This window comes from Dipodomys spectabilis, unplaced genomic scaffold (genome assembly GCF_019054845.1).
Source record: "Dipodomys spectabilis isolate Male_0828 unplaced genomic scaffold, ASM1905484v1 ptg000519l, whole genome shotgun sequence".
NCBI lineage: Eukaryota > Metazoa > Chordata > Mammalia > Rodentia > Heteromyidae > Dipodomys > Dipodomys spectabilis.
Window position 1 is genome coordinate 562,231 of NW_024871196.1, and position 26,745 is coordinate 588,975.

At 48.6% G+C, this 26,745-nt stretch overlaps 1 protein-coding gene across 1 annotated transcript; it reads right to left on the minus strand.

The window, feature by feature from the left end:
• Positions 1-1,211: 1,211 nt before the first annotated feature.
• On the minus strand, positions 1,212-26,745 carry Wdr91 (WD repeat domain 91). Its single transcript, XM_042670089.1, has 15 exons — positions 26,577-26,745; positions 24,881-25,060; positions 23,808-24,015; positions 21,732-21,814; positions 19,888-20,018; positions 18,109-18,274; positions 12,415-12,570; positions 10,653-10,846; positions 9,893-10,043; positions 8,334-8,428; positions 8,050-8,218; positions 4,299-4,407; positions 3,625-3,737; positions 2,253-2,450; positions 1,212-1,736 (listed from the first exon to the last, which is right to left on the minus strand). Exons 1-15 carry the CDS (start codon positions 26,697-26,699, stop codon positions 1,572-1,574), a joined length of 2,241 nt encoding a protein of 746 aa, XP_042526023.1. The 5' UTR covers positions 26,700-26,745; the 3' UTR covers positions 1,212-1,571.

Here is a 26,745-nt window from a genome sequence, read left to right on the forward strand (position 1 = left end):
ACGCAGCTCTGGGCAGGTAAGCAGGTTCAGGGCTCGAGGCTGGCCACCCTGGTTTGCTTCTATGCTACCTTCACCCAAGACAATGCAGACGGAGCCTTGCCCGGCTTTGTGGTGGATGCAAGCAGGTGATCTGAGGGAGATTGTGTTTCAGCAAGCTTTATCTGAAGATGAGCACTCTTTCTGGACCCATCAGGAAGGGACATCATGGGTGGGGGACCTGTCATGGTGTTTGAAGCCATCTGAGCAAGCTATAGAGGCCCCCATTGAGAGAATGGGTCTGAAGGCCAGAACCTTTGAGATGACAGGCGGTTAAGTCAAATGAACTCAGGCCATTTCCCAAATGTCCTCCAGAACCTGGGTGGAGCTGGGGTTGCTTCAGTGGGACACGTAAGTGGAGGCATGGAAAGAGGTAAGAAATGTGCAACTGCATCTGGCCCTCTGGTGTTCTCTAGTCTCCTAATCAGGCCATATACCCACACACCCCGCTTGCCTCAGTCCTGGAGGAAGGGAGCCGGGCCTTAGTTCCTTCATGCACTCTCAGTCGGTCACTAGTTGTCCCTACTCCAGCCCTGTCCTCCAGGATGGGTTTGGAGCCCAGAGGCTCTAAAATGACTATTCTGAGCAACAGTGGCAAGGGCCTTCCTTAGACAGGCACCAAGGTTGTCCTTGTTCAGTGGGAAGCCAAGGGCCTTGGAGCATCTAGAGGCTCCCGCATGAGGCTGGCCCCAGCTGCGGGTGCAGAGGGGAAGGCCTGTCTCCTCCAGGTCCTTCTAGCCCGAGAACGGAGGACAGACCTTGGGCAGGGATGTGGATGTAGCTGGTCCAGGCTCAGTTGAGCCTAAAACCTTTCATGTCCTTCCAGTGACCTGGCAGGTTCACGGGCCCTCTCTCCCCACCCACCAGCAGAGGGCGCAGTGACAGGCACTGTTCAGGGACAGCCTATGAGAGATGCTAGGGCAGCAGCCCTGGGATAGGATGGCGGCCAGTAACAGAGGTCTTAACTCCTGCTCTCATCCTGAGAAGCTTCTGTAGCAAAGGCACGCATTCTTACCCTCCGCCGGACTGGGGGCGGGGGGTGGGGGGGAGGTCCACAGCAAAGCCACAGGCCAACCTGTGGTCCAGACCCATGAATAAGAGCTGGGTCAGAGCCCATGGCTGACTCGCTAGGGCAAAGTGATACACACGTTCTAGAAAGGGACACCACGTGACCACAGAGCATTCGCTTTTTACAAAAAGGAAAGAAAAGAAAGAAGAGCAAATATGTACAAAATACTGTGGATCTCTCCTGGGCCCACGCAGAAGCCATCTCTTCTTTCTTCTCCTTCCAGAGCTTTCCTCCCATAGTTCCGAAGCACACTTGTAACACAACCCCAGTTAGGACGCGGGCCCCCGGGTGGCACTGCCATGTGAGGCTCCGGTTCCAGTCGCCTGGCTGGACAGGGACGAGCCCCGCCCCCCCACGTTGTTCTCTGAAGACGTGGGGTCTGGAGGAGGCTCAGCGGCTCTCCCGTCCCATCTCTCTCCCGGCCCAGGATGATGCTGCCGCCGCGGCGTGGCTCCGGGCGGAGCCGTCAGCGCTTGTGGGCCAAGAGGGTGGTCATCCTGATCTTGCCGTCCATGGAGGCGGTGAGGCACGTCCCACAGTCCATGGCCGTGCTCCAGTCCACCGTGACCACGGGAGCGCGGTGGCCACCCAGGCTCAGGCAGCTTTCCAGAACCTTCTCGTCGCCACCCAGCTACGAGAGCGAGGAAGCAGTGTTAGACGCCACTCACAAACATACCTATTCATCCACTTGGGGTGACAGACCAGGGGAACGGACACAGACACCACTGAGCAGCCTGCATGGAATGATCCTTACACAGATCAACGAGATTGGGGGCTAGATGCTAGTAGCTCAGACCTGTTACCCCCACCCCCAGCCTAATGCTCCCCAACTCTCCTCCTGCTCCGTAATGTCTTGTGTAACAGGCATCATTTTCCTGTGACCCAGGGACAGGAAAGGAAGGGCGGGATCTCCTCGAGGACAGTAAGTGGACAGCAGAGAGGAGGACAGGGTCTCATGTTCTGCCCAATCCCGTCTTCTCTAATGGAGCTGAGAACTGGCCCTGCCAGCCTGCAAGACGCCAGGCCCCCGTCTGTCTGTCTGTCTCAGGCTTCACCACTGTTACACAAGGTAGGATGGACAGCCAGGTTTGCCTAAGGCAGAGCTGACTCTAGGGGTCCACCCTCTGCCCCCCCCACCATTACCTACCTTGTAGATGACGCCGCCGGTGGCAGAGCACGTCAGCATGTAACTGCCCTCCGAATCAAAGGCGAACAGCCGGCCCCGGGGCACTTGCACCTGCTTGTAGCCGCTGTAGCCGGACAGCACAAAGGGGCCCGTGGCGTCTGCGGGGAGGCCGTGCTCTGACACCTTCAGGCCACTCTTGTGAATGTTCCACTGAATGAACTGCAGACATGGACACAGCCTCTCAGCGGGGACAGGGGCAGGCCTGGAGCCGGTGCCAGGCCCACCCAGAGCAGAGCAGAGCAGAGCAGAATATGGAGCGGGGCGGGCAGGGGGGTGGGGGTGGGGTGACCTGCCTCCTTCTGCTTCAAAGGCAGAATAGGGGCAGCGTGATGTCCATAGGCCACCCTGAAGTTCTACCTTTTGCCAAAATGGAGAAAACTCTACAACATTCTCACAAAGTCCAACCCTTCCCCTCCCCTCTGAGAGAGGAAGTGACAGCATGTGGACTCCTGCTCTCAGGCAGGGGAAGCTTCGAGGGACACTGCTGCTGTTACCATCCGTCAGAACCCAATGAGATGGTTCCAACCCAGGAGCGAAGCAGAGGACAGATGTCCACCGCTGACTCTGGCTCCAGGCACTGCGCTGTGCATACGGTCCCCAGGGCAGGTGGGCTGCCCAGCATGATCAGCTTTTCCTTGGGAATCCCACCCATTTAAATAGAAGTCAAGCTTCAACTTAAAAACCCTTTCCTACAGTCTCCTCTTCTTCCTCTTCTCTTTCTACCTCTTCCTCCTCCTTTGGATACAAGGTCTCAATTAGATGGCATTCATTTTATAACTCTGGCATGACTCAAATCTGTGTTCCTCCTGCATCGGCCTCCCACATGCTGGAATCACCACCTCCTGAGACAGGAGGACTGCCTGAGACCAGGAGCTTGAGGTCTCTGGGAAAACCCCAAGCGACCATCACTACCACCACCACCACCACAAAAGAACTGTCACTGCAGTGTTCCGTGGAGACTGCAGGTGGTTAGTGGCCCACCCTGGCTCCTCTCGCAGGGCCCCTGCCATCGCCACTCCCTAGCACCCTGCACAGAGGCCATCTACAAAGTGCATCTCCATGCCTGTTTGGCTGAGGAACGGGCCGCCCTTGTTCCTTCTGTGGACTCTGCTTGGGCCTGTCTGCTTCTGGGAAGCTGGTCCTGGCACCTCATCCAACTCTAGGCATCCGAGGGCGGCCCCAAGGCCACCACCAGAGCCTAACCCATTACGGAGCCATGACGAGTCACTTCTGTAGCAACTAGAAGAACACGCCACCTTCCACCATCTCCCTCCATTACCCCCCACCCAGGGAACTGGGATTGGGTGCCAATGGTCAATCCTCGCTCACTCACCTTGCCGTCCTCGCCGATGCTGTACACGGCATTCTCATCACAGCTGAACTCCACGGAGTAGACCTCCCCGCCGTGGGCCCTCCAGCTCATGGCGCACTCGTGCTGCTGCATGTCTGAGGCAGGGAATGAGACCAAGGTTGGCTACGCCTGAAGGCATCCACCCGCCTGCCCACAGCAGAGCCCCTCCACTGGACCCCACACTGGCCCTGCTCAAGGGCTGCTACTCCTAAGCTGCAGAAGCAGCAGCCGTCATTGGGTCAAAAGTGAGGAACCCCATAATTCTGGGAGATACATAACAGTCCTTCCTACAAGGCCTCTAGAAGGTTCCTTTAATAGATTCAGTGGCCTTATCCTAACTCAGACCCTGGGGACAGAAGAAAAGGAGCCGCCCACAGCAAAGGAGCAAGACAGCGTTACTCTGCATCCTTCGCATCCCACATGGGTGACCAGGACTCGATGGAAAAGCTCTGACCCAAGGACAGCGGAGCTCCTAAACCTAAACCTGCCACGTCTACTGACGCTAAGCAGGTATGGGTGGATTGTGCTGGGTGTTCTGAAAACCTTGGTTGAAGTTAAGATCTAGTCCATGCGTTTAAAGCAGGCTTTTGCGAAAGCTTCTACTGCGGGGGCCCACTTAAAGAGGGGACCAGGCAGGCCAGCATGCACGTGCGTACCAAACAAGCGGATGACACCATCTGCTGCGCCTGTGACCAGCAGGTTCCCATTGTGATTGAAGGCTGTACAGTTGATGGCGATGGGCTCGGGCTCCAGGGAGAACTGGAGCTATGAAAACCAAGGGGAAGCACGAGTGAGCGGGCCGCGGCCAGCGACGCAGACACAGGCGCTCTGCGGGGCCCTTCCTTCCCGTTCTGCTTCTAGAAGATGGTTCTGCCCAACTCATGCGTGACTGTGCGCTCGTGTGTGTGCACGCGCACACGTGCATGCGCGTGTGCCACACCAGTACTGGAACTGGGACTCAGGGCACTGTCTCTTAGCTTTTGTTGCTCAAGTCTGATGCTCTACCACTTGAGCTGGAAACTCAACTCCCAGCTTTTTGCTGATCAACTGGAAACAAGTCTCATGGACTTTTCTACCCAGGCTGACTCCACACTGTAATCCTAAAACCTCCTGACTAGCTAGGATTACAGGTGTGAGCCACCAGTGCCTGGCTCTTAACTATGCTCTTTTGAGAGGGGGGGTTGCTGTTGACATCTCGCTCTTCACACTAAGATGAATAATCCATCTCTTAGCCACCCATGCTAAGAACACAGTATGCTCACCTGCCAACAGGGACTACCACTTCATCCTGACAGGCAGCCCTGAGTAACAGAAGCTGATCATGCACAGCTCCCATGGGTGCTCCAGTCCCTTCCCACAGAAATCCTGGAAATGCAGGCGCTAACCAAACCACCTGCAACAACTTGAGGTCTCCTATGGATTCTAACACTGAACAAACAATAGCAGACTTTGGGACTCAAAATGTAAGCTAGAATATGACATGGTGTTCTTTTTATACACTTGCCCGGTACTGAACTAGCAAATAAAGGAGTTCTTTGAGAACAAAAAGGAGGGCAAAGCAAGATTCTCACAGACCAGTGGACTCCAAAGCTGGCTTTCACCAGGGACATTAATCAAATACAGATACCTGAATTCTTATTCTGGGAGCCACTAAGAACTCAGAAAGCTAAAGTCCTCAGGGATGGCTCACATCTGTAATCCTAGCTACTTAGGAGGCTGAGATCTGAGGATCAATGTTCAAAGCCAGTCTAGGAGACTCTCATCTCTATTAAACCAGCAAAAAGCTGGAAGTAGAGTTGCGGCTCAAGTGGTAGAGCTTCAGACTTAAGTGAAAAAGCAAAGCAAGGGAGGCCCTGGGTTCAAGCACTAGGACCAGCACAGAAAAGAACAGGGGAAAGGCAGGAAGGGAGGGAGGAAAAGGAAGTAGAGGGGAGGGGAGGAGGGGGATGAAAAGGAGGAGGAGGAAGAGGAGGAGGAGGAGGAGGAGGAGGGGGAGAGGGAGGGGGAGAGGGAGGGGGGGAGGAGGAAGAGAAAAGCCCAAGCTGTGCAAGACCAGGATAAGGAAAATAAATCTCCACACATTGCTGGGACTCCAAAGAGCTATGTCCTCCATGCACAAATACACCAGGAATAAATCTAAATCTACTTCACAGAAAGGGTTACTAGAAACCTAACCACTCTGCAAATGTATTAGCGTAAACTCCCTCCTGTATGGGTTTATAAACAAATTCACTATCCTAATGTTGTCTGAGGAACCTCAGGCAGAGAAGTGACTGTACAGCTGCCAGGAGCTCACACACACACACACACACACACACACACACACACACACACAGAGACACAGAGTACCAGGAGCTCACACACACACACACACTCACACACACACACACTCACACACACACACACACACACACACACACACACACACACACTCAGGTACCTGGCACAAATGAGTATAAATCTTTTTCAGAAAAATGTCTTATATCCCAAGCCTCAAATTATTCTCAAGTCTAAAGGTCCCAGATCATGAGCCCACACGGAAATCCCTAAGACAAAGAGGTAGGGTGAGAGGAGAAAGCACCCATAGAAACAGCCAAAAGAAATTATGAGACACAATACACAATGACCACAATCAGTAGTTCAACAAAATAAGAGGAAGTGGAACTATGGGTAAGAATGTGAGACTAGAAGAACAAAGCTGAAACCAGCTTAGTTGGGGCTTCTAAAAATGAGAAATACAGTAACTGAAATGAACACCCTAACAGATAGGTTAAGCAGCAGGTTACTCAGAGAAGGAACCAGTGAACCAACAGAGTGACGGAATTATCATCATGAATGCAGCAAAGTGAAACAAAAAAGAGGAACCGCTCGAATTCAGATCTCGCCCAGAAGGCAAGAGATAACAGAAAATTAAACAATGGAAAAAATCAAGACTAAGAATTTTCCAGAACTAAACAAAGACATCAATTCTCTGATTCAAAAAAACTCAACAAAATCAAGCTAGAAGGTGTGTTTTTTAAAATTGTTTTAACTTAAAAAACAGAAAATCCAACCCCAGAAACTAAAATAAGATTTTCAAAACATGGGGGAAGTCAAGGGGAGGAGGGTAGGTAGACTGAATGAAAAGGGGATAAGGGTGAGGGGAGAATACAGTCATAAAATCCAATGCATAGCCTAGGAAACTAGGAGGAGAGGTGGAGTTAGAAGGGATGGGGGTTGAGGGAATGATGGAACAATTAATTCTGGTAAAGATGCATTGTACTTAGAACTGACATGTTGAATGGTAACCCCTTTGTACAACTACTTAAAGATAATTTTTTTTTTTTTTAATCTTAAAAGCAATCAGAGCCAGGTGCTGATGGCTCACGCCTGTAATCTTAGGTACAGAGGAAACTGAAATCTGAAGATCACAGTTTGAAGCCAGCCCAGGCAGGAAAGTATGTGAGACTTTATCTCCAATTAAACATTAAAAAGCCAGAAGTGAAGCTATGGCTCCAGTGGTAGAGCAGCACCTCAACTGAAAAAGTTAAGGACAGCACCCAAGCCTAGAGTTCATCAAGCACCAGCACTGGTATTTTTTGTTTTTAAAGCAGCCAGAGAAAAATGACAGCAAAGGAAGAAAGGCCAGTTCCACTGAGAGTGAAATTCTGTTTCAGCAAAAGCAGCTAAAAGAGAAGACTGAGGCACAGTTAGGAGATAGATCAGTTTTCAACCATAAGATTCTAGAAAGTTTTATATACTATAATTCCGCTCATGTAGTCAGGGAATGCAAAACAAAGACTATTGCTGTGGATATATATTAATGTGATAATAATCTTTAAAGTACTGTCGCATTATTATTATTATTCGATTATTATTATTATTTAGTCCAGTCAGCGTCTGTGTGGAAGGAAGGGCATCCAAGATCATAAAGAAAAGACAATGTACTATTTTACACTAGGTGCTCCTTTTACTGCCTTTCCTCTCCTTATGCCTAGGATGTCAATATCCTTTTGTACATACTCCACATTAAATAACAAATGTGAAACTCACAAGTAAACGTAAGATTACAAGTCACAGAGAAGAATGAGGTAGCAAAAAGGAAGAGGGACTGGAAGAACGGAAGGGAGGAGGGCGGGCAGAGGTCACCACGGGGCTTGGCGGGAGTGGGCCTGACAGCAGCTTCGGTGTGAGCAGAGAAGGGAAGGGCGTGGGAAGACACTTCATTTCTGGGTGACCAGATGTCATGGCTCAACTCGGAGTGACTTCTTCAGTGGTTCACAATCTGCCAGGCCAGGCTGAGTACAATACTTTTCAACATTTTAAAATCTGAAGATGTATTGAAAATCTGCAGACTCTAAGGCAGAGAGGAAGAGACTGGATAGAAACCTAAGGTAGTGCAGACGCCCCCCAGGGCAGGCCCTGTACCTGCTGCTTCATGGTTTTCGTGTCCCACAACAGCAGCTTGCCAGGAACCTGGTTCATGCCCTTGCTGCCGATGTCCGGGGCGGAGGAGTCCACCTGGGAAGTGAGGCTCGGAGCTGCGGCCGAACACACGAAAGAGGCCCCGCTGGGGCTGCACGCGAGAGACAGGATTCTGCAATGTACAAGGGCCCAGGGTCAGGCCATCATCTGCCCCAGGGGGGCGGGGTCCTGATGAACAGCCGCAGAAGCCTGCAGCCTTGACCGTGGGAAGGGGAGCGCCAGCTCACCTGGGCATATCATCGTCGATGTTGATTTCACAGAGGTTCTTCTTGGCTTCTGTGTCATAAAGACGCACTGTCCCCACACCACTGCCCAACAAGAGCTGCAAATAAAATGGCAGGGGCAGGAAGGTTAGTGCAGGAGTCAGGAGGGCTGGAGGAAAGAGGCCAGCCCTCTGAGGTAGGAAGGAGACCAGGCTGACAGAAGGAGTAGGCCCTGAACAAAGGCAGTCAGGGGAAATCTGGCTACACTTTAAAACAACATAAAACCATCAAAACTGGCCTAAGAGTTAGGTCAGAAATAGAAACAAGCACAGTGGTTAAACCCTGTAATCCTAGCTATTCCAGAGGAAGAGCTCAAGGGGCTACAGACTCAAGACCAGTCTAGGAGAGTTCACAAGACTCAATCTCAGCCAATAAAAGCTAGGCAGGGTAGTCATGCCTATGATCCTAGCTATGAAGGAAGAAAAATAGGAGGGTTGTAGTCTAGGGAAGCCTGGGCATAAACTAAAGCAAAAAGGTCTGGAGGACTGGCTCAAGTAGTACAGCACCTGCCTAGCAAGTATCAAGCCTTGAGTTGAAACCCCAATACCACCACCCCCCAAAAAAGACAGACTGACAGGAGAGAAAGAGAACAAGAAAGAGCTGGGTGCTGGTGGCTCACTCCTGTAATCCTAGCTACTTGGGAGGCCAAGATAAGAGGACTGTAGTTCAGAGCCAGCCAGGCAGGAAAGTTCATGAGACTCTCATCTCCAATCAACAAAAAACTAGAAATGGAGCTATGGCTCAAGTGGTAGAGTGCTAGCCTTGAGTACAAAATCTCAGGAAGAGCACCCAGGCCCTGAGTTCAAGCCCCAGGATAAGCGAAAGAAGAAAAGAAAAAAGAAAGAAGGAAGAAAGAAAGGAAGGAAGGAAGGAAAGAAGGAAGGAAGGAAGGAAGGAAGGAAGGAAGGAAGGAAGGAAGGAAGGAAGGAAGGAAGGAAGGAGAGAGAAAAAGAAAAAGAAGCCGGGTGCTGGTAGTACATACCTGTAATCCTAACTACTCAGGAAGCTGAGATCTGAGGACAGCAGTTCAAAGCTAGCCAGGGGAGGAAAGTCCATGAGACTCTTATCTCTAGTAACTACTCAGAAAAAGCCAGAAGTAGTGCCGTAGCTCAAGCAGTAGAGTGCTAGCCTTGAGCACAAAGAGGCTCAGAGACAATGGCCAGGCCCTGAGTTCAAGCCCCAGGACCAGGGAGAAAAAAGAAAAGAAGAAAGAAACATAAACAGATGGGTAGGGGGACAGGAAGCCTGGAGGTCTGCTGAGACAGATAAGCACAGATAGGATGAATCCTTCTGCCCTACTGAGGTCCCCTGTGGGCTCATTTCAATTCTCCTTAACCCAGCAACTGCACTGCCACCTCAAAAAGAGTCTGCTGGACCAGTCCTGGATACATGGTCTCCAGATCCACAGGGATGAAGATGAAGGAAGGGTTGGTTTAGCTGCCTCTGCTGGGTCTACGAAGAGCCATGGGAGGATTCTCCAACATGGACCACAGTGCTAGGCCTGCAGACAAAGCATTGCTCACCAGCCTGTCCCGCTTGGTGGCCCATTCCAGAGAGAGGAGTGGTGACTTGGAAATGGAGGACGCTTTGGTCTGCATGATGGGGTTGAAGGACCACACTTTGATGACCCCATCCACATCTAAGCTGGCGACCCTCCTTCCGGAGCAATCCACTCTGAGAAGAGGGAAAAGAGAGGGGTTAATATCCTGGCCTCATTCATCTTCAGCCAGTCCCAAAAGGTCTACATTCAAAAGCTAAATACAGACTGCTTCGAGAAGTATTCATTTATTCAAGAAATGCTATTCATGCACTGACTCTGTGGTACCCCATGGCAAGATTCACACACAGACCCAGTCCTCAGAGCACCTGCGATCTGGGATCGGGAGCTGCTCAAGGACCAGAGCACCTGGGGCTTAACAGCAACAGCAAGCATCCTCCCCCCCCGCCCCCCTGCCAGGCCTCATTCTGCAAGGATTTGTTCTGGAACGCCACATCCCTACCACATTTACAAATTCATTTTTATGGTGTTTCCCTAAAAGCACCAACATAAAGCACATTAAAATTAAGTGAGCTGTAGGGCTAACACAAAGCGTTAAGTTGTTCCTAAAACTAAGCAATACAGAATTTATAGGGGCAGGAATGGACCATTGCCATGGGAGGTTTGAGTAAGATTCAGAGGCAGCTACCCAACCCTCTCTGACCCTTCTAGGGAACCACCCACCATCCTTCCCCATGCTCTTGAGGACCACCTCTGAACACTCAGGCTTCCCTGGCCCCGCCCACCTGCAATGCATGATGGATGAGTGATGCTCCCCATACTCCTCCTGGCCCAGCACGATGAAGGGCTGCTCCGGACGGCCTCCTCCGCCCTCAGGGCCCACCATGGCCACCCGTGCCAGCGGCTCTACTGGCTCCATGTGGAGCTCCAGACAGGACTCAGCCTCTGGGCCACTGGCTTCCGGCTTCTTCTCTGCACCCTGTGGCCAGCAAAGCAGAGATCAGTCCGTTGGGATGGGATCAACACTGGGAGACTCTTGGTCACACGGATCCCAGAGGGCAGCTCTGAGATTTGAGGGCCGTACTCAGCTCGCCCGGGCAAAGTAGGGTAACTGCCCCAGGAGCAGTCCCTTCCAGGGGCCTCTGCCCGTCACAGGCCTGCAGAGGGAGAGGGGGCCCAGGCCCGCGTGCCCTATCACAGCTGAGGGGACTCAGGACACACCCTGCCTTGACAGGCCAGGCCTGGGATAAGGGGCACTGAATGCTCATAGTTTTACTCTCCTCAGTCATATGTGGTGCTGATATGCAGACCAAGACTGAAAGCAAAAGCTAACACCCTGCCCCAGGTCCCAGGCAGGCAGAGTCCCAGAGAGTCAAACTCAAGGTGCCAAGCCAGGGCTGTCAGAGATCACCTCAGACCTGACAGTGCACCCATTCCAGCCAGTGTCCTCCTAGAAACAAGAAGACTGAGAAACTGAGGCCACTGGCCGGACATGGAGAGAGAACTGAGCATAACAGGATCTACAGTGGCTGGATATCTAAAGTATCAGTCAACACAAATGGTCTGTGCGCATCACAGGACTCCCCCTAGGGACCCAGGTCTGCAGGAACAGTGGCTCCAAAGTAAGAAACAGGCGGGCTTCAGATCTAAGAGGTGTGTGGCTGCACTCCATACAGAAGCAGCTCCACCTGCAGAGCAAAGCCTTCAGGGTCTATTGTCACTACCCTGGGATCACTGCTGGACTTCCCTCTGCTAAAATGGCCTTTAAAACAGTTAAAAATCTGGGTGCTGGCTGCCCACGCCTGTAATCCTAGCTGTTTGAGAGGCTGAGATCTGAGGATCCTGCTTCAAAGCCAGCCCAGGAAGGAAACTTATCTCCAATTAACCACTAAAAAGCTGGAAGTGGGTATGTGGCTCAAGGGGTAGAACACCAGCCTTGAGCAAAACAGCTAAGGGTTAGTGCCCAGGCACTGAGTTCAAGAGCCAGTACCAACACAAAAACAGTTAAAAGCCCCACTAAGGAGCTAAGTGGTCAAGAAGGTGAACCAGTAAATCCCCTGGATTTCTGCTTCCGCCTGAAGTGTTTGGCCATAAGAGAAATAATTCAGGTTGCCAGGAAGAGCAGACCCTGACCACACTCCCAAGAATGTGCACCCCTGGCCCTGTGTGCCCCTTGGCTTGGGTGTGGCCAGAGCCTCTCACCGAGTGAGCACATGACTGTCAGGACAGCACCCCACAACTGCAGCGCAGATGGAGTCAGGGAAAGGAACTCTTGAGCCAGCAAAGCAGGGTGACTGGATGAAACAGACCAAGATCAGGGCCAAGTGAAGTGCCATGCAGTTGACCAAAGGGAAGCACTTGCACACGAGGGTCCCCAGAACTCCTCTTCAGAAGCCCTTCCAGAGGCTGGCCCTCGAGAAAGGCAGACGGAACAGGACCCCACACAGCCAAAACCAACGAGGAGAGACCACACCCTGGGCAGTGGCAGGACTCAGACTCAGACGCAAAGTAAGGCTCCTCTGAGGCTTCCATGCGGCCCCTCCGTACCTGGGAGGAGGTCGTGGAGAACAGCTCCTTCCTCTCCTTGCCATGGTCCTGCAGACGCCGCTGCCGCTGCTGCGCCCAGCTAGACTCCGACGCTGACGCACCTAAGAGGCTCTTCCCGTCCTTGGCTACCGGCCCCAGGTCCTTCCCCTTGATGGCCTAGGGAATGAGAAGCCAGCTGTGAAGTCTCTTCCCAGGCAGCGACACCATCCAGGCCTCCGCCTGAAGCAAGGGTCAGGGAACAGTATTGCCCTCCAACTGCTCCTGGGAAAAGCCCGCCCTGGCTGCGCTAGACGTCTTCAGATGCTGTGTCAGTGACAAGCGTGGAAAATGCAGATGGCATGCGGCCACACCATGGCCCAGGAGGTGCTACGTCTACCACACGTAGGCAGGCCCACGATGCCTGCCTACACTGTCCATGGTCCTCAGAGGTGTCCTGCTTCCGCACCTGCTGCACAGGGAAATAAGAACCTTGTCACCCTCTTCTTTCCTACACTGGATAAATGGTGTAAGGAGTACAAAGGCAATGCTCCCTGTCTCTGCAAAATCAAGATGACAAGAAAGTTGTCCAATGTATCATCATGCCAAAATGAAAACACAAACGGGGTGCAGAAGTGCAATCCTGAGGCAGAAGGATCGTGAGTTCAAGTCCAGTATGAGCTACCTAATAAGGCCCTGTCTCAAAAGAAGAAAATATACATACACATACAGGTGCTAAAAAAAGACATTGCAATCAATTAAGAAGTGCCTTTAAATAATAGGGTAATTTAAGCCAGAAGAGCCATAGACAAAAATTAACCTTTTAGTTCCTGCCTAAAGAACAGAAAGAGAGGTTGGACCTATGGCTCAAATTGTAGAGTGCTTACTTGCTTATAAGCACAAGTTCCTGAATTCAAAATCCCAACACTGCCAAGACAATTAAAAAAGAAAAAAAGAACTGAAGACAGCCTTCTCCTTCAGCTGTCGCCAAGGCAGTCCTAAGAGGAGCAATCATGAAAAATAATTATGGATTAAAGGCAGGGGGCCACTGGCTCATACCTATAATCCTAGCTACTCAGGAGGCTGAGATCTGAAGATCAAGGTTCAAAGCCAGCGCAGGAAGGAAAGTCTGTGACTTTCCTTATCTCCAATTAACCAACAAAAAAGCCAGGAGTGGAAGTGTGGCTTAAGTGGTAGAGTGCTAGCCTTTAGCAAGAAAGCTAAGGCACAGCACCCAGGCCCTGAATTCAAGTCCCAAGACCAGTACCAAAAATAAAAAAGCTGACAAAGTGCTGTAAAACACTTTCATAAGGATACTAAGGTACATTTATGTCATGCTATAAATGTATATAATTTAAATGGTTTTTTGTAACATGAACAAGCAACTGGAGTTTTTAAGGGCAAATCTCATAAAAATCTATTAGAGCCATACAACATTCCAATGGTTTTGAGTATCTTCTGTTACAATCTTTTTTTTTTTTTCTTTTTGCTTATGTGGTGCTGAGGAATCGAACCCAGGGCCTCACGCATGCAAGGCAAGCACTCTACCACTGAGCCACCTTCCCGGCCCTGTTACAATCTTGATTGTAACATGTCTTACTTTCACCTTTCAGGAGACAAATATAAGTTGACACCCATTCATTCTCAGTGGCCTGTGGATATCAAAAGGGACTCCAAAGCCTCTTGGCCAGGTAATCATCCAACTAGGACAGGAAACAAGTCCCAGTAATTTGGTCTTATCTGAAGCACCACAAGACCTTCCAGAAGACAGACTCTCACAAATTAACAGGAAGTTGGGCAGGGGTACCCATTCCCATCCAGCAGAACAACACAGGGTCAGCTCTGGGGGATGCTATCTCCTACCACTGTGTCTCAAGAGCTAAGACTTAATTTGATACTAATAGAGAAATACAGACGTATGAGGACACTTTGCTTTCTTTACATGACAGCCCATTAAAGCTTATCTCTGTAATAAGGTAATTCCCACTTGTCAGCCCGGCTCCCTCAGTAGGTATGAAAGGTGCAGAACTATACCTGAGCGGTGGCCGGGCAGCCAGGCCCGACTTGACCCATGATAACTTGCCTTCCACAGCTACTGAGATTCAAGACCCCAGAAGAACCTGGAACCTGTGGCTTTTGTGGGTACTTTTTGGTTTAATTTTGCCTCCAGACTCATATGGATAGCCTATTCTTTTGCAAGAATAATGCTATCAGCATTTAGTAATGATACAATGACTTATGAGCAGGCAAAAATGCTGATGTAAGTGAAATTTCAATGCTGTATACAAATCATATTAAAAACAGGAATCATTTTATATGGTAAAAATAAAATGCAATATGTATATGTATAGAGAGAGATAGAGAGAAAAAGAGAGAGAGTGCGTGTATGTTCTTTTACAGAAAAAGAAGGGCTCTGGTGTCGCAGAGAAAAAACAAGAACATGTGTTTAATACACAAACAGAGAAACAAAGCTTATTTACAAACCAGATTCAGTGCATACTGAATTCCAAAGAGTTTATTATCAAAATCACAGAAGTTCCTACCACACACTGCATTTGACATTGTTCAGAAAGAATCTAGAATGGTACACTTAAATTCTTAACTTAGGCATCAATTTTTTTTCAGTTTTTCTTTTTGTTTGATTTCGTTTTTGATGGCACTGGGGCTTGAACCCAGGGTTTCCTGCTCTGCTCATCTTTTTCGCTCCCAGCTGGTACTCTAGCACATGAGCAACACTCCAATTCCAGTTAGTTATTCAGAGAGAAGAGTCTTGTGGATTGTTTCCCTTTGAGCCTTGAGGCTCGGATCTCAGTCTCCTGAGTAGCTAAAGATTATGGACTCAAGCCGCCAATGCCTGGCTGAGCATGAAATTGTAATAGGACAGCCAGGATATCAACAATTTGCCATGGGAGGTTAAACAGCTGGGGAGAGAGAAGAATGGAGTGCTTGGCATAGAAAATGCAAGAAGTCTTACATACACTCTTCCCCACAAGGGAGAGGTAAGACCAGTGAATGGACATTATAGATTCCTACTAATAGTGCTCTCACAAGCATGTACCCCACTTTAACAAGCAGTGAGCTCCTCATCATAGAGAACTGTTCCTAGGCTCGGTGAGCCAGAGGACCTTTAGTTCTCCTTTCCACTCGAAAATTCTGTTATGTCCTGGATTCTCAAAACGACTAGTTACTTTAGTTACTGCACTGGAAATATCAGCACTGAGTTTAAACCACCACCAATAAAGAAATGACTGGGCCCATGAGTTTGTCAGGGCATAGATACCTGTGGTCTCCATTCAGGAACTGGAAACTCTGCTATGTAAACATACCACACAGTGACCCGACCTCTGTGCAGTCATATTTTTAAAAGACAAGGTAAAGAACATTTAGCTGCAAACTCTACATTTTCACCGCCATTCTTTGTCTGTAAAGTGCATAAAAAGTCCCCATACCACAGCAATGTCACCATGTGACACCACGGTTCCTGAGCGTACAGTGTGGCCACAGGCCACAAAGAAGCTCTTTGAGTGTTTGCTTTCACTTCAGGTTGGTGACGTTGGATTTCATGATATCAACCTCATTTCAAGGGACTCAACATTGCATACCATCTGCCCAGCTGATAAAACGTTACCTATGAGAGAGATCAGCCGCAAACAGCATGTTTTACTTGGTTATATTCCAAAGAATTGAAATATCAATTCCAAGACCGAAATTTTCAGCTTAGCACTGGTGGTTCACACCTATAAATAAAATAACCAGCAAAAAGTCAGGCTGGAGATGTAGCTCAAGTGGTAGGGTACCAACCAGGAAAACAAGCTAAGTAAACATTAAGCCCTGAGTTCAAACACCAGTTTAAAAATAAACAAATAAACAAATAAATTTGAAGAAAAGTAGTGGTATAAGTAACTATGATTGATTTTTAACTTCCTCTGCCTTCGTGGAGGCTGAGAGGATAGTGATTTTACATTAACTGAGGTCTCAGAACAGACTCAGATACCAAGTAAACAGGATCCTTCTGGAATCCACCTTCTACTAAAATTTACTGAGGGCTGTTTGCCATCTGCCAGACACAGCAGTCACCAAGGGATCTTCTATGGACTCCATTATTCCTCTCCAATTATCAACTCTCCCAAGCTAATGGAAGAAGTGAGTTCAAACAATACACAAGGAACCAGAGCTGAGAGTAAAGCAGCCTGAGCCCAGAGACCGTGGCCTGATTTACCTGCTGCCCTGCTCTGCAGCTCCAGATATGCTGCTAATCCTCACATTTCAGTGGCTGTCTGGGGCAGACTCCTACCTTCCCAAGGTACTGAGGACTGCTCCAAATCACTATATCATGTGCAACTCAAGCCAAGGTAAGAGGAAGGCACAGACTATGGCAGCTTACTTCATTGGTAGCTAATAAACATCATTCAAAGACAAGCAAGAGGCTAACTCTGGGTCTATTAAACTTTCATCCTGCAGGCATTTCTGAAAGCAATGAGTTCTGATCACCTCTTCTAGGAACGTGACTCAATATCTGGCCTATCTGGGACTTAAGCTGGACTCAAAGAAATCCTCTTGGGATCTAATATGAAAGTGAAAAATACTAACATTTCTATGCTGAATCAGCAAATACCAGCTTATAGGTGATGTACATGAATTTAGAGGTAACTGGGGCTTCAATTAAGGGCCTCACACTTGCTACACAGGCATTCTACTGCTTGAGCCATAATACCACCAGACCTTTGTGCTCTGGCTTTTGAGAGAGGGTCTCACTTTTTTTGTCTCAGCCAGCCTAGATGGCAACCTTTCTATATTACACTTCCCGTCATAGCTGGAATGACAGGTGCACCTACCATACACACAAATGTTTTGCACTAACTGACTCATACCTCAATCCTCCCAATCTCAGCTTCTCAAGAAGCTGAGATTATAGGTATGAGCCACTGAGCCTAACAGGTACCTCTTAACTTACACTATAGCCAAGCCCTTGTTTATGTCACCCAAAACTGAAAATCTCAGTCACTAGAACTCACACTAAAACCATTCAAACAGCCATAATCCCCATGAGTTGACAGGAAAATAAGAGATGATGACTTCTTGTCATCATCTACTCAGCAGGGTGTGAAGGACAGCTGAAAGTTGGCACAGAAGCTCAGAGTCAGTCAGAGGACAGCAGTCATTCGGGATCCAGGCCTGAGGTCACTGTATCAGCATGTCCAAATCTGCCCACTGCCTCAGCACCAGGCTCTGCTGAGCTGGCCAGAGGGCAGAACATGGGGGTGGACTCATTAAGTGGATTTGCCTCCTGTTTGCCTACTTCCTCCAACAGTCAGGTCTAGTCTCACCCTGCAGCTATCCCTGGTCTGTGGGGAGAAAGGAGGGGAAGGAGGAAGAAAGGGAATGAGGAGAGGCTGGGAAGGTGGCTCAGTGGTAGAGCACTTGCCTTGCATGCATGAGGCCCTGGGTTCGATTCCTCAGCACCACATAAGCAAAAAGAAAAAAGCCAGAAGTGGCGCTGTGGCTCAAGTGGTAGAGTGCTAGCCTTGAGCTGAAGAGCTGAGGGACAGTGCCCAGGCCCAGAGTTCAGGCCCACAACCAGACCCAAAAAAAAGGAATGAGGAATGAATTTAACATCACAGAGCACATCCAAGAACTTGGTGCTAGCAGAGAGGTACATGACAGGCAGATGCCAGAGACATCCTGGAAACTGTTAAGGAAGCCAGGACTGGTGCTTACCTGGCCACTGAAGGTCTCTTTCCTGGCCGAGCTCTGAGCCTGAGCAGGGCCTTGGGCAGGCGACAACCTTGAGGGGCTCTTCTTACTCTGAGGCAGTAGTGAGGACAGGAAGCCCACTCGGGGTGACTGGGAGAGTGAGGTGGTCCTCTGGCTGCATACCATGGCTCTGGCCAAGCAGAAACATCACAGGATTATGGGCTGGAGCGAGGTGGGGGCATCCAAGAATGTGGAGTCCTGAGCTATGAACAAGTTTAGTGACAGGGGCTTTAGCTAGGTTCTGCTGCCAGGGAATTGCCCTTAGTAACATACAAAGGGAGCTGGAGGCTTATCTGACTCAACACAGATGTCTGTGGTTCTTCACTGAAGACACCAGTAAAGCCGAGAGCTGCCTTGTCTGTGGCCAGAGGCCACATGTGCTACTGAGTTCATGACTGTGGTTCCCCCACATGGAAATATGCTGGGGGTAAGACACACTGGAACTCTAAGATTTAGCATGGAAAAAAGTGTAAGACAGCTCATACGTTTTGTTTCCATTCATCCCATGTTCAAAGTTCCCATATACTGGGCTACTGAAACACATCACTAAAATAAAATTTGTTTTTATGTTTTCAAAATTAAAACAAAAATGTAGCTTTTAGCTGGGTGCCCATGGCTTACGCCTGTAATTCTAATTACTAAGGGGGCTGTGATCTGAGGATCACAGTTCAAAGCCAGGTGGTGCAGGAAAGTTTGTGAGACTCTTGTCTCTAATAAATTGTCGTAAAAGCCAGAAGTAGAGCTGTGGCTCAAGTGGTAGTCTACCACTTGAGACACAACACTACGCTTTTTGACTGTATTTTGCTTTTGAGATATTGTCTTCCTACCTTCCCCCAGGTTGGCCTTGAGCTCTTGATCCTATCTCTGTTTCTGAACGGCTAGGATTACATGCATGGGCCACTCTGCCCAGCTGGCTAAAACTAGAGTAATTTCAACATACTTGGCTCCTACACCTGGATTTGTACTCTTTTTGCAAGTCATCAATTGTGTCACCTGTCTGTGCTTCTATTTCTTCAAGTGCTATTATTATTGTCCTTAGGCTGCTCTTACTTCTGTGTGTGTGTGTGTGTGAGTGTGTGTGTATGCACATATATGTGCTGGTACAGGGGACTTGAACTTAGGGCCTGGGCACTGTCCCTTAGCTTTGTCACTCAAGGTTGGCACTTGAGCCATTGTTCCACGTCCAATTTTTTGCTGGTTAATTGGAGATAAAGAGTCTCATGGACTTTCCTAACCATGTTGGCTTCAAACTGTGAGCCTCTGATCCACAGTAGCTAGGGGTACAGATATAAACCACCAGAGCCCAGCTTATCTATTTTACTGTTTAAACTGTTTAAACCTTGAGTAACATGCTTCTCTTGAAGAATGCATCCCCTTAAATGCTCTTATAGCCTTCTATATTGAGATATTCCTCCCAATACACAAAAATTTCTTAAGACTTTACCATAACAGATATATTCTATTGGTCCAGGCTATGCATATCTGGATATGTAGGCTGCTGTCACAGCTGTGCGTTCACCTGGCCCTCAGGAAGACACACAGGCTTAACAGTTAAGAACAACTCACAAAGGAGTTTACTAATAAAAAAAACTGAAGCAAAGGCAAGGGTTCCAAAGGGCTCTCTGGCACATCTCTCTTAATGGGTAGAAGGTCATGGTGAGGCCTGGTCAGGGGGAAGCTCAGGCCCTACAGAGAGCACAGAAAGCAGAAAGAGGGAGCAGAGGCCAGCCCTCATGCACTCACAGCTCAGAGTCCCCAAGGCGGTCCATACTGGAGACATAAGGAGGCAATTTGTGTTGGACCAGGGTCTCTTCCTCTTCAGGCTGCTGTTCCTCCTTCTTCAGTCGATGGATTTCAGCTTGCAATGCAAAAAGCTATGGAAGAGTGGAGCGCCATTATTCAATAACCTGACCTCACCTTTCTTCTGCCTATGGAGATGTTTAAATGTGTTACATCCAAACCCAAACTCCAAGCACCCTCCCATTTCTGCTGAGTGTACAATGGTAAAATGAAAGAGCCAGAGTAGATCCTGGCCTAGAGCAAATCAATGACGTCAAAAGCCCTGACCTATGCAAACCCCACTGTTTTGAGCTTTTTATCATTTGATTTCATTCATTTTTACTACTTGGCTAGCACCTTACAGAATTTGCCAAGAAAAAGTGGCTCCATCGTGCTTTGCTCTTGATAATCTATAGTCAGTCTTTACAACTCACATAGAAAGAACTTTTTTTTCTCTTTGTGCCAGTTCTTGAGTTTGAACTTGGGGCATGGGCAATGTTCTTTAGCTTTTTCACTCAAGGCTGGCATTCTACCATTTGTGCCACATCTACTTCCTGCTTTTTGGTGGTTAACTGGAGATAAGAGTCTCACAAGACTTTCCTGCCTGTGTTGGCTAAGAACTATGATTCTCAGATTTCAGTCTCCTTAGTAGCTAGGTTTCTAGGTGGAAGCCACCAGTGCCTAGCATAAAAAAAAATTTAATGACATCAAATCTTTAACATTTTGTGAAAAAAAACTACACATATATTTGATTCCTTCTGTACAACTACTTGAAGCTAATCTTTTTAAAAAAGAAATCAGGGGCTGGGAAGGTGGCTCAGTGGTAGAGTGCTTGCCTTGCATGCATGAGGCCCTGGGTTCGATTCCTCAGCACCACATAAGCAAACAGAAAAAAAAAAAGCCAGAAGTGGCGCTGCGGCTGAAGTGGTAGAGTGCTAGCCTTGAGCTGAAGAGCTGAGGGACAGCGCCCAGGCCCAGAGTTCAGGCCCCATGACTGGACCCAAAAAAAAAAAAAGAAATCAGATGAGGGGGCTGGGAAGTTGGCTCAGTGGTAGAGTGCTTGCCTAGCATGCATGAGGCCCTGGGTTTGATTCCTCAGCCCCACATAAGCAGAAAAGGCCAGAAGTGGTGCTGTGGCTCAACTGGTAGAGCACTAGCCTTGAGCTGAAGAGCCGAGGGACAGTGCCGGGGCCCAGAGTTCAGGCCCCACAACCGACAAAAAACAAAAAGAATCAGATGGTCAGTAAGGAAAAAAAAAGAGAAAAGAAAAAAAAGAAAGCTGTTCTTATGCACACATACCCAAATTCTAAGAATCATAACCCCCAAACCTAAGCTTATAAGCTTCCTTTTTCTGACTGCAACTCCATTTCAGGGCAGGGTAATGTCTCAAATAACATATAGAAGCAAGCATGGACACCCTGGATCTACTGTTTTATCAAGCAAGAGAAACACGTAGCTACATAGAAACGATTACATTACACCAGGGTAGTAGACAGTAAATATGGGGCTCTATCGGGCGAAAGACTGAAAAAAAACAAATACACAGAAAAATGGGTGAGATGCAAGTGAGCTACACAATCATCTTTTTCTTCTTACCAATTTATTCCTGTTGCTACATTGCTTATGCAGCACAAAGGCATTTACAACATGAATGTGTCCCCAATACTAATTTTCTGGTGACTCACTTTCATCTAAGACAGTTCAGCTCTTCTATATTTAACCAACCCTCCATTGATGCTACCCAATTCCACACCCCAAAAGCAGAAGTGCTTCCCAGCTTCCAGGGAGTGAGCCTGCCCTGAACAAACCTTCTGACGCAGGACTTCATTTTCTTCTTGAACCTGATTGGTCCTCTGGAACTCTGCATCAAAGTTCAGGATCACAGGAACTGGTGCACAAAGTTAAAGAATAAGCCTTATGTGAGAGCAGTTAAAAGTCCTTCTCAAATCCTTGACATAGCAGCAAACACTTGAATAGGAACATATAAGGAACAGAAGACAGAACTGGTGCTGTGGAAATGAAAGTCTCCCTGTGGCCTGCCACTCCAGAGCAGCCCGCTTCATTTCTCCAATGGTGGCCATAAAGAGCTACTATTCAGTGGGCTTCATAGACCACTAGCCAAGGTCAAGGCAAGCACTTGGCTAAAAGTAACCTTGGAAGCAGGATCAGCCACTAGATTTTCCTCTTCCCAGGTCAAATTCTCCCTACCAAAGGCTTAGATGGAGTCAAGAAAGCATTCTGGACAGGTAATGGTGGCACACACCTATAATCCTGGTGACTCAGGAGGCTGAGATCGGAGGATCTGCCTGTGCAGAAAAGTCTATGAGACTCTTATCTGTAATGAGCCAGCAAAAAGCTGAAAGTAAGCCAGGCACTGGTAGCCTATAGCTGTAATCTTAGCTACTCGGAAGCTGAGATCTGAGGATCGTGATTCAAAGCCAGCCCAGGCAGGAAAGTCTGAGAGTCTTATCTCCAATTAACCACCAGAAAACCAGAAGTGGCACTGTGGCTCAAGTGGTAGAGCAATTATCTTGAGCTGAAGAACTCAGGGACAGCTCTCGGGCCCAGAGTTCAAGCCCCCTGACAAAAAAAAAAAAAGCTGGAAGTAGAGCTGTGGCTCTAAGTCTTGAGAGGGAAAAGCCAAGAGCCACAGCACCAGAATAACAAAAAAAGCATTCTGCAGACTACACAACCACATGTCACCCCATAAACACTCATGTTTTAGATCAGAGTGTTGGTCTTTCCTAGCCACCCCACACAGCTTAAGTCAGGAGCACCACCACGCAGGCAAGATCTCAGGCCTGGGGAAGTGGACTGCAGATCACATGTGCATGACCTAGCTTGCAGCTCACTGCCCTAGGAAAACCCGGGTAGTCACGCCACCCTGTCCTGCTCACTTCTTCACAAAGCCCTTCCTTCACAAGGATGGAAATGCAGCACGAGAGGAGAAAGGCACAGCTGGAAAGGACAATATTCAGGCTCACCCATAGTGTGAAAGGAAAAAGCAAAGACAGGAACTATACAATGTTCCTTTCAGAGGCCATTTTGGCCTCCAGTGGGTAGGTCTCTACAATGCCCAAACTTATCAGTGCTTCCTCAGCTAGGCCCATTCAAACAAGATTCCCTTCTCCTCCCCCTAGATTCCTCCATTTCTAGCCTAGGAGCATAAACAACAAGGCATGCCTGGGCCTCAGGACAAAATGGTACACTTGATAGACTAAGTTGTTATATGCATTCTTATTCTCTTGTGTTCTCGTTCTCTCTCTCTTTCTCTCTCTTTTTCTCTCATTCTCTCTCTCTCCATTCCTCATTCCCTCCCTGCCTCCCTCTCTCGCTCTGTCTCTAGCTCTCGTGCCTACTTGAACATTTTTAAAGTTTCTCTGTTTTCAGAAACACTGGAGTCATTGTCCCAGTGATACTAACTCAGGCAGCAAGTTCCAAAGCTAGAAGTGTTCTCATCTGCTACCAAACCCCAGCAAAGGCATTCGATATCCCCCCAGAGACACAAAACCCGCACAGAGAATACTCTCAAGCCTGCTGTATTCCACCAAGAAGCAACTGCCTTCTCCCACCCTTGCCACACACCACACCACCTCCATGCCCATTGACAAAGCCAGGTGCTAGCATCCCTGCTGCTGCCAATAGCTCTACCCACACGTCAGCTACTTCCTTAGCAGAACCAACATCAGAACTAAGATTTCTAACGCTGACCTCCTGACAATAATAACCACAATTTTCCACCCTTATCACCCCATGAAATATGTCAAGTGATTGAGCCTCAGGCATTTCGTTAAAGACATGGCTGTACTGTGAGCACTGGCTACTGATCCCACTGTCTGGATGCCCCAGACTGAGCTTGCAGCCCCAGAGAGCAGAAAGGATATGCATGCACTGAAACAGGACGCTCAGGAAGTTGTGTAGGGACACAATGAAGGTGTCTGCCCATTGTCGAGAAAAGTAGGTAGCAAAAGTGGGGTTGGTGTCTGGAGATGGCAGGAAGGGCAGGACAAACCAATCTTTCCACTCGGCCTGGTTCTGGAGCTCTGTGGCCTGCTTCGCAAAGAACTCCTGAGCTTTGTCATTTCTGTTGGTCTGTAAAGACACAAAGAAGGCAGCAAGGAGGGATGAAGGGTGGACAAATGCAGCAGTGGTACTCACTGGACACTATGTTGAAAATGAACTATACCATTTGTGGGTAGAGATGGGAGGTTAAAAAAAAAAAAAACAGAGAGCGAGGAAAGGAGTGACATTGTCCAAAAAGAAATGTACTCTTTAACTTACTTGTATAACTGTAATCACTCTGTTCATCGCCTTTATAGTAACATTTTTAAAAAATAAAATAAGAATAAAGAAGGTAGCAAGGAGTGGGGAGAGGCAGAAGTCCACAGACTTCATCACTGCCAGGGAGACACACTTTGGACACTTGGACACTTGACAAGACAGGATCTACCACTTGAGAAAAGTCAAGGATTATGTAACTTCAAAGCTGTTTAAAACTGTGGTCCTAAAGACATAATGCCATCCTGAAAACTAATCCTTACTTAATGCTCAAATCACCTGAGTTCTGCCTCCAAAATCAGTATAATCTTTATTATTTGAACTTTCTATTCTATATATTAGATTCTATATATTTCTATTTATTTCTCAGTACTTCTCTATATTTATAATATCTGTATTATAGATAATGCATTTATACACTATATAAATATATATTTATATAGCTATAATCTTTATTACTCATAAGGGGGGGACAGGAAGGAGGACAAGAAATCAGATGATCCACAGATAGTGTGAAGGGACAGAGAAAGCAAGAAAACAGAAATAATCTGCACAGTGGCTGTTCTTCTCTTTCCCACAGTAACATACAGAATCCTGCCTAAAGATTAGAACAAAATCTGTTTCTGGGTTAAAGAGCTCTCGCCACTAAAGGTCACAGAATCACTGAATCAACAAGTACCTGGATTGTGTAGACAAGATAAAAGCGGAAGAGGCTGGTTTTCAGCTTGTTGATGGTGGGTCTATAGATATCTTCCAAACGGCTGAAGAGCCGTCTTTCCAGGTAGCTCCAGTAATCCCGAAGGGCAGCCAAGTCGTACAGCTGCATTAACTGCTGTAGCTGGTCCACAATCTTGTCCACCTAGAGAGAGGAGGTAGCGCTGGAGAAGGTGGGGAGGAAGACAGAGCGAATTCTCCCTCTCCATAGAATACGGTTTTGTGCATTTACTATGGTTTCTGGATGTCAGAAAACTTTGAAGGTGGCAAATCTATAAAATTTTCGAAACATATCAACATCACACATGTTTTTCTGATGCAAGATATATGACTTGACACTCTTAACAAGTACGGAAATTTCAGGTATAAAAAGCCTCTGGCAGGGGCTGGGAAGATGGCTCAGTGGTAGAGTGCTTGCCTTGCATGCATGTGGCCCTGGGTTCGATTCCTCAGCACCACATAAGCAAAAAAAGCTGGAAGTGGCACTGTGGCTCAAGTGGTAGAGCACTAGCCTTGAGTTGAAGAGATGAGAGACAGTGCCCAGGCTCAGAGTTCAGGCCCCACAACCCGCCAAAAAAAAACGCCTCTGGTGGCTGGGAGGCTGAAATCTGAGAACTGAGGTTCAAAGCTAGCTCAGGCAGTTATGTGTTACACTCTTATCTCCAATTAACCACCAAAAAGCTGGAAGTGGAACTGTGGCTCAAGTAGTAGAGCACTAGCTTTGAGCAAAAAAAGCTCAGGGAAAGTGCCCAGGCTCTGAGTCCTTAACCCAGCAATACACATACACAAACACACCCCTCTGGCCCAGGAAGCAAGAGATCTGATTCCAGATCCAACCTACCAATTCAACCAAAAAGGCAGTAAGGGTACTGAAATGATTGGCTTTTACCAAGTAACCAGTAACCTCCTCCTCCAAGGAAGAAGCTAGATCTCCTAATTCACGCCTTCCCTTCCTGCTAACTCACAAGCTCTGCCAACACCAATTCAATTCAGCACATTCAAATCACAAGCACAGAAATTCCAAGTTTAAAAAAAAAGAAGAAGAAAGAAAGGAAGGAAGAAAAATGAAATTCCAACTACCTCTAAACTAAAAATCTCAGGGGCAATGTGTTTTAAAACGTGCAAATTAAGTATTCCTAAACGTGCTGAAGCAAAATCAACATTGCCAAAGGGTCTCTGACAAGGCTATTTCTTTAACCACCACCACAGACACTTGAACCCAGACAGCATAGAGGTCGCACAAGCCAGCCCTTCGCTCCTGCAGCCCCGGGATGCAAATCCTTGGAATAGTTCTCCTCCGACCAGAACTTAACCATCTACCCCATCTTGCCTCTTACAACTGGGTCGCCACGCCGGCCACCCCCCCAGGCAGCCCCTGCTGCGAGGCCGGGCGGGGGAGAACGGAGCCCCGGAGGCAGGGCGCCTGGGCCCCAAGGCTCCTGACAGGCTGAGCAATTTCTAGCAAGTCACGGCCACCTCGGGGCCTCAGCGCCTCCACGGCCAAGCCGGGGCCGAGCCGGGGCCAGGCGCGGGGTGTCTCGGGCCCCGCTTCCCCCCAGCGTCGCCCAGCCTCGGAGGGCAGGGCTGGGGGAGGGGGAGGAGACCCGCTCCCGGGCTCCCCGGGACCGCTTCACCCGCGCCACGCCCGCCGGGGCCCTCACCCGGAACCCCTTCTCCTTGTCCGCCTTGATCTCGGCGTCCAGCTGCCGCAGAGTGTGCGTGAAGCCGCGGAAGAGCAAGTACTCCCGGACCAGCTCGTCGGTGCGCTCCACCGCCTCCGCCATCGCGGTGCGCGCCAGCAGCTCGGAGGACCGCGACAGCCAGCGACGG

Coding starts and splice junctions, on each gene's coding strand:
- Wdr91 (XM_042670089.1), bottom strand. CDS start 26,699: ATGGCGGAGGCGGTGGAGCGCACCGACGAGCTGGTCCGGGAGTACTTG. Junction 25,061..26,576: donor ACAAGGAGAAGGGGTTCCGG/GTGAGGGCCCCG, acceptor TCCTCTCTCTAG/GTGGACAAGATTGTGGACCA. Junction 10,044..10,652: donor TCATCCATCATGCATTGCAG/GTGGGCGGGGCC, acceptor CCCTCTTCTCAG/AGTGGATTGCTCCGGAAGGA.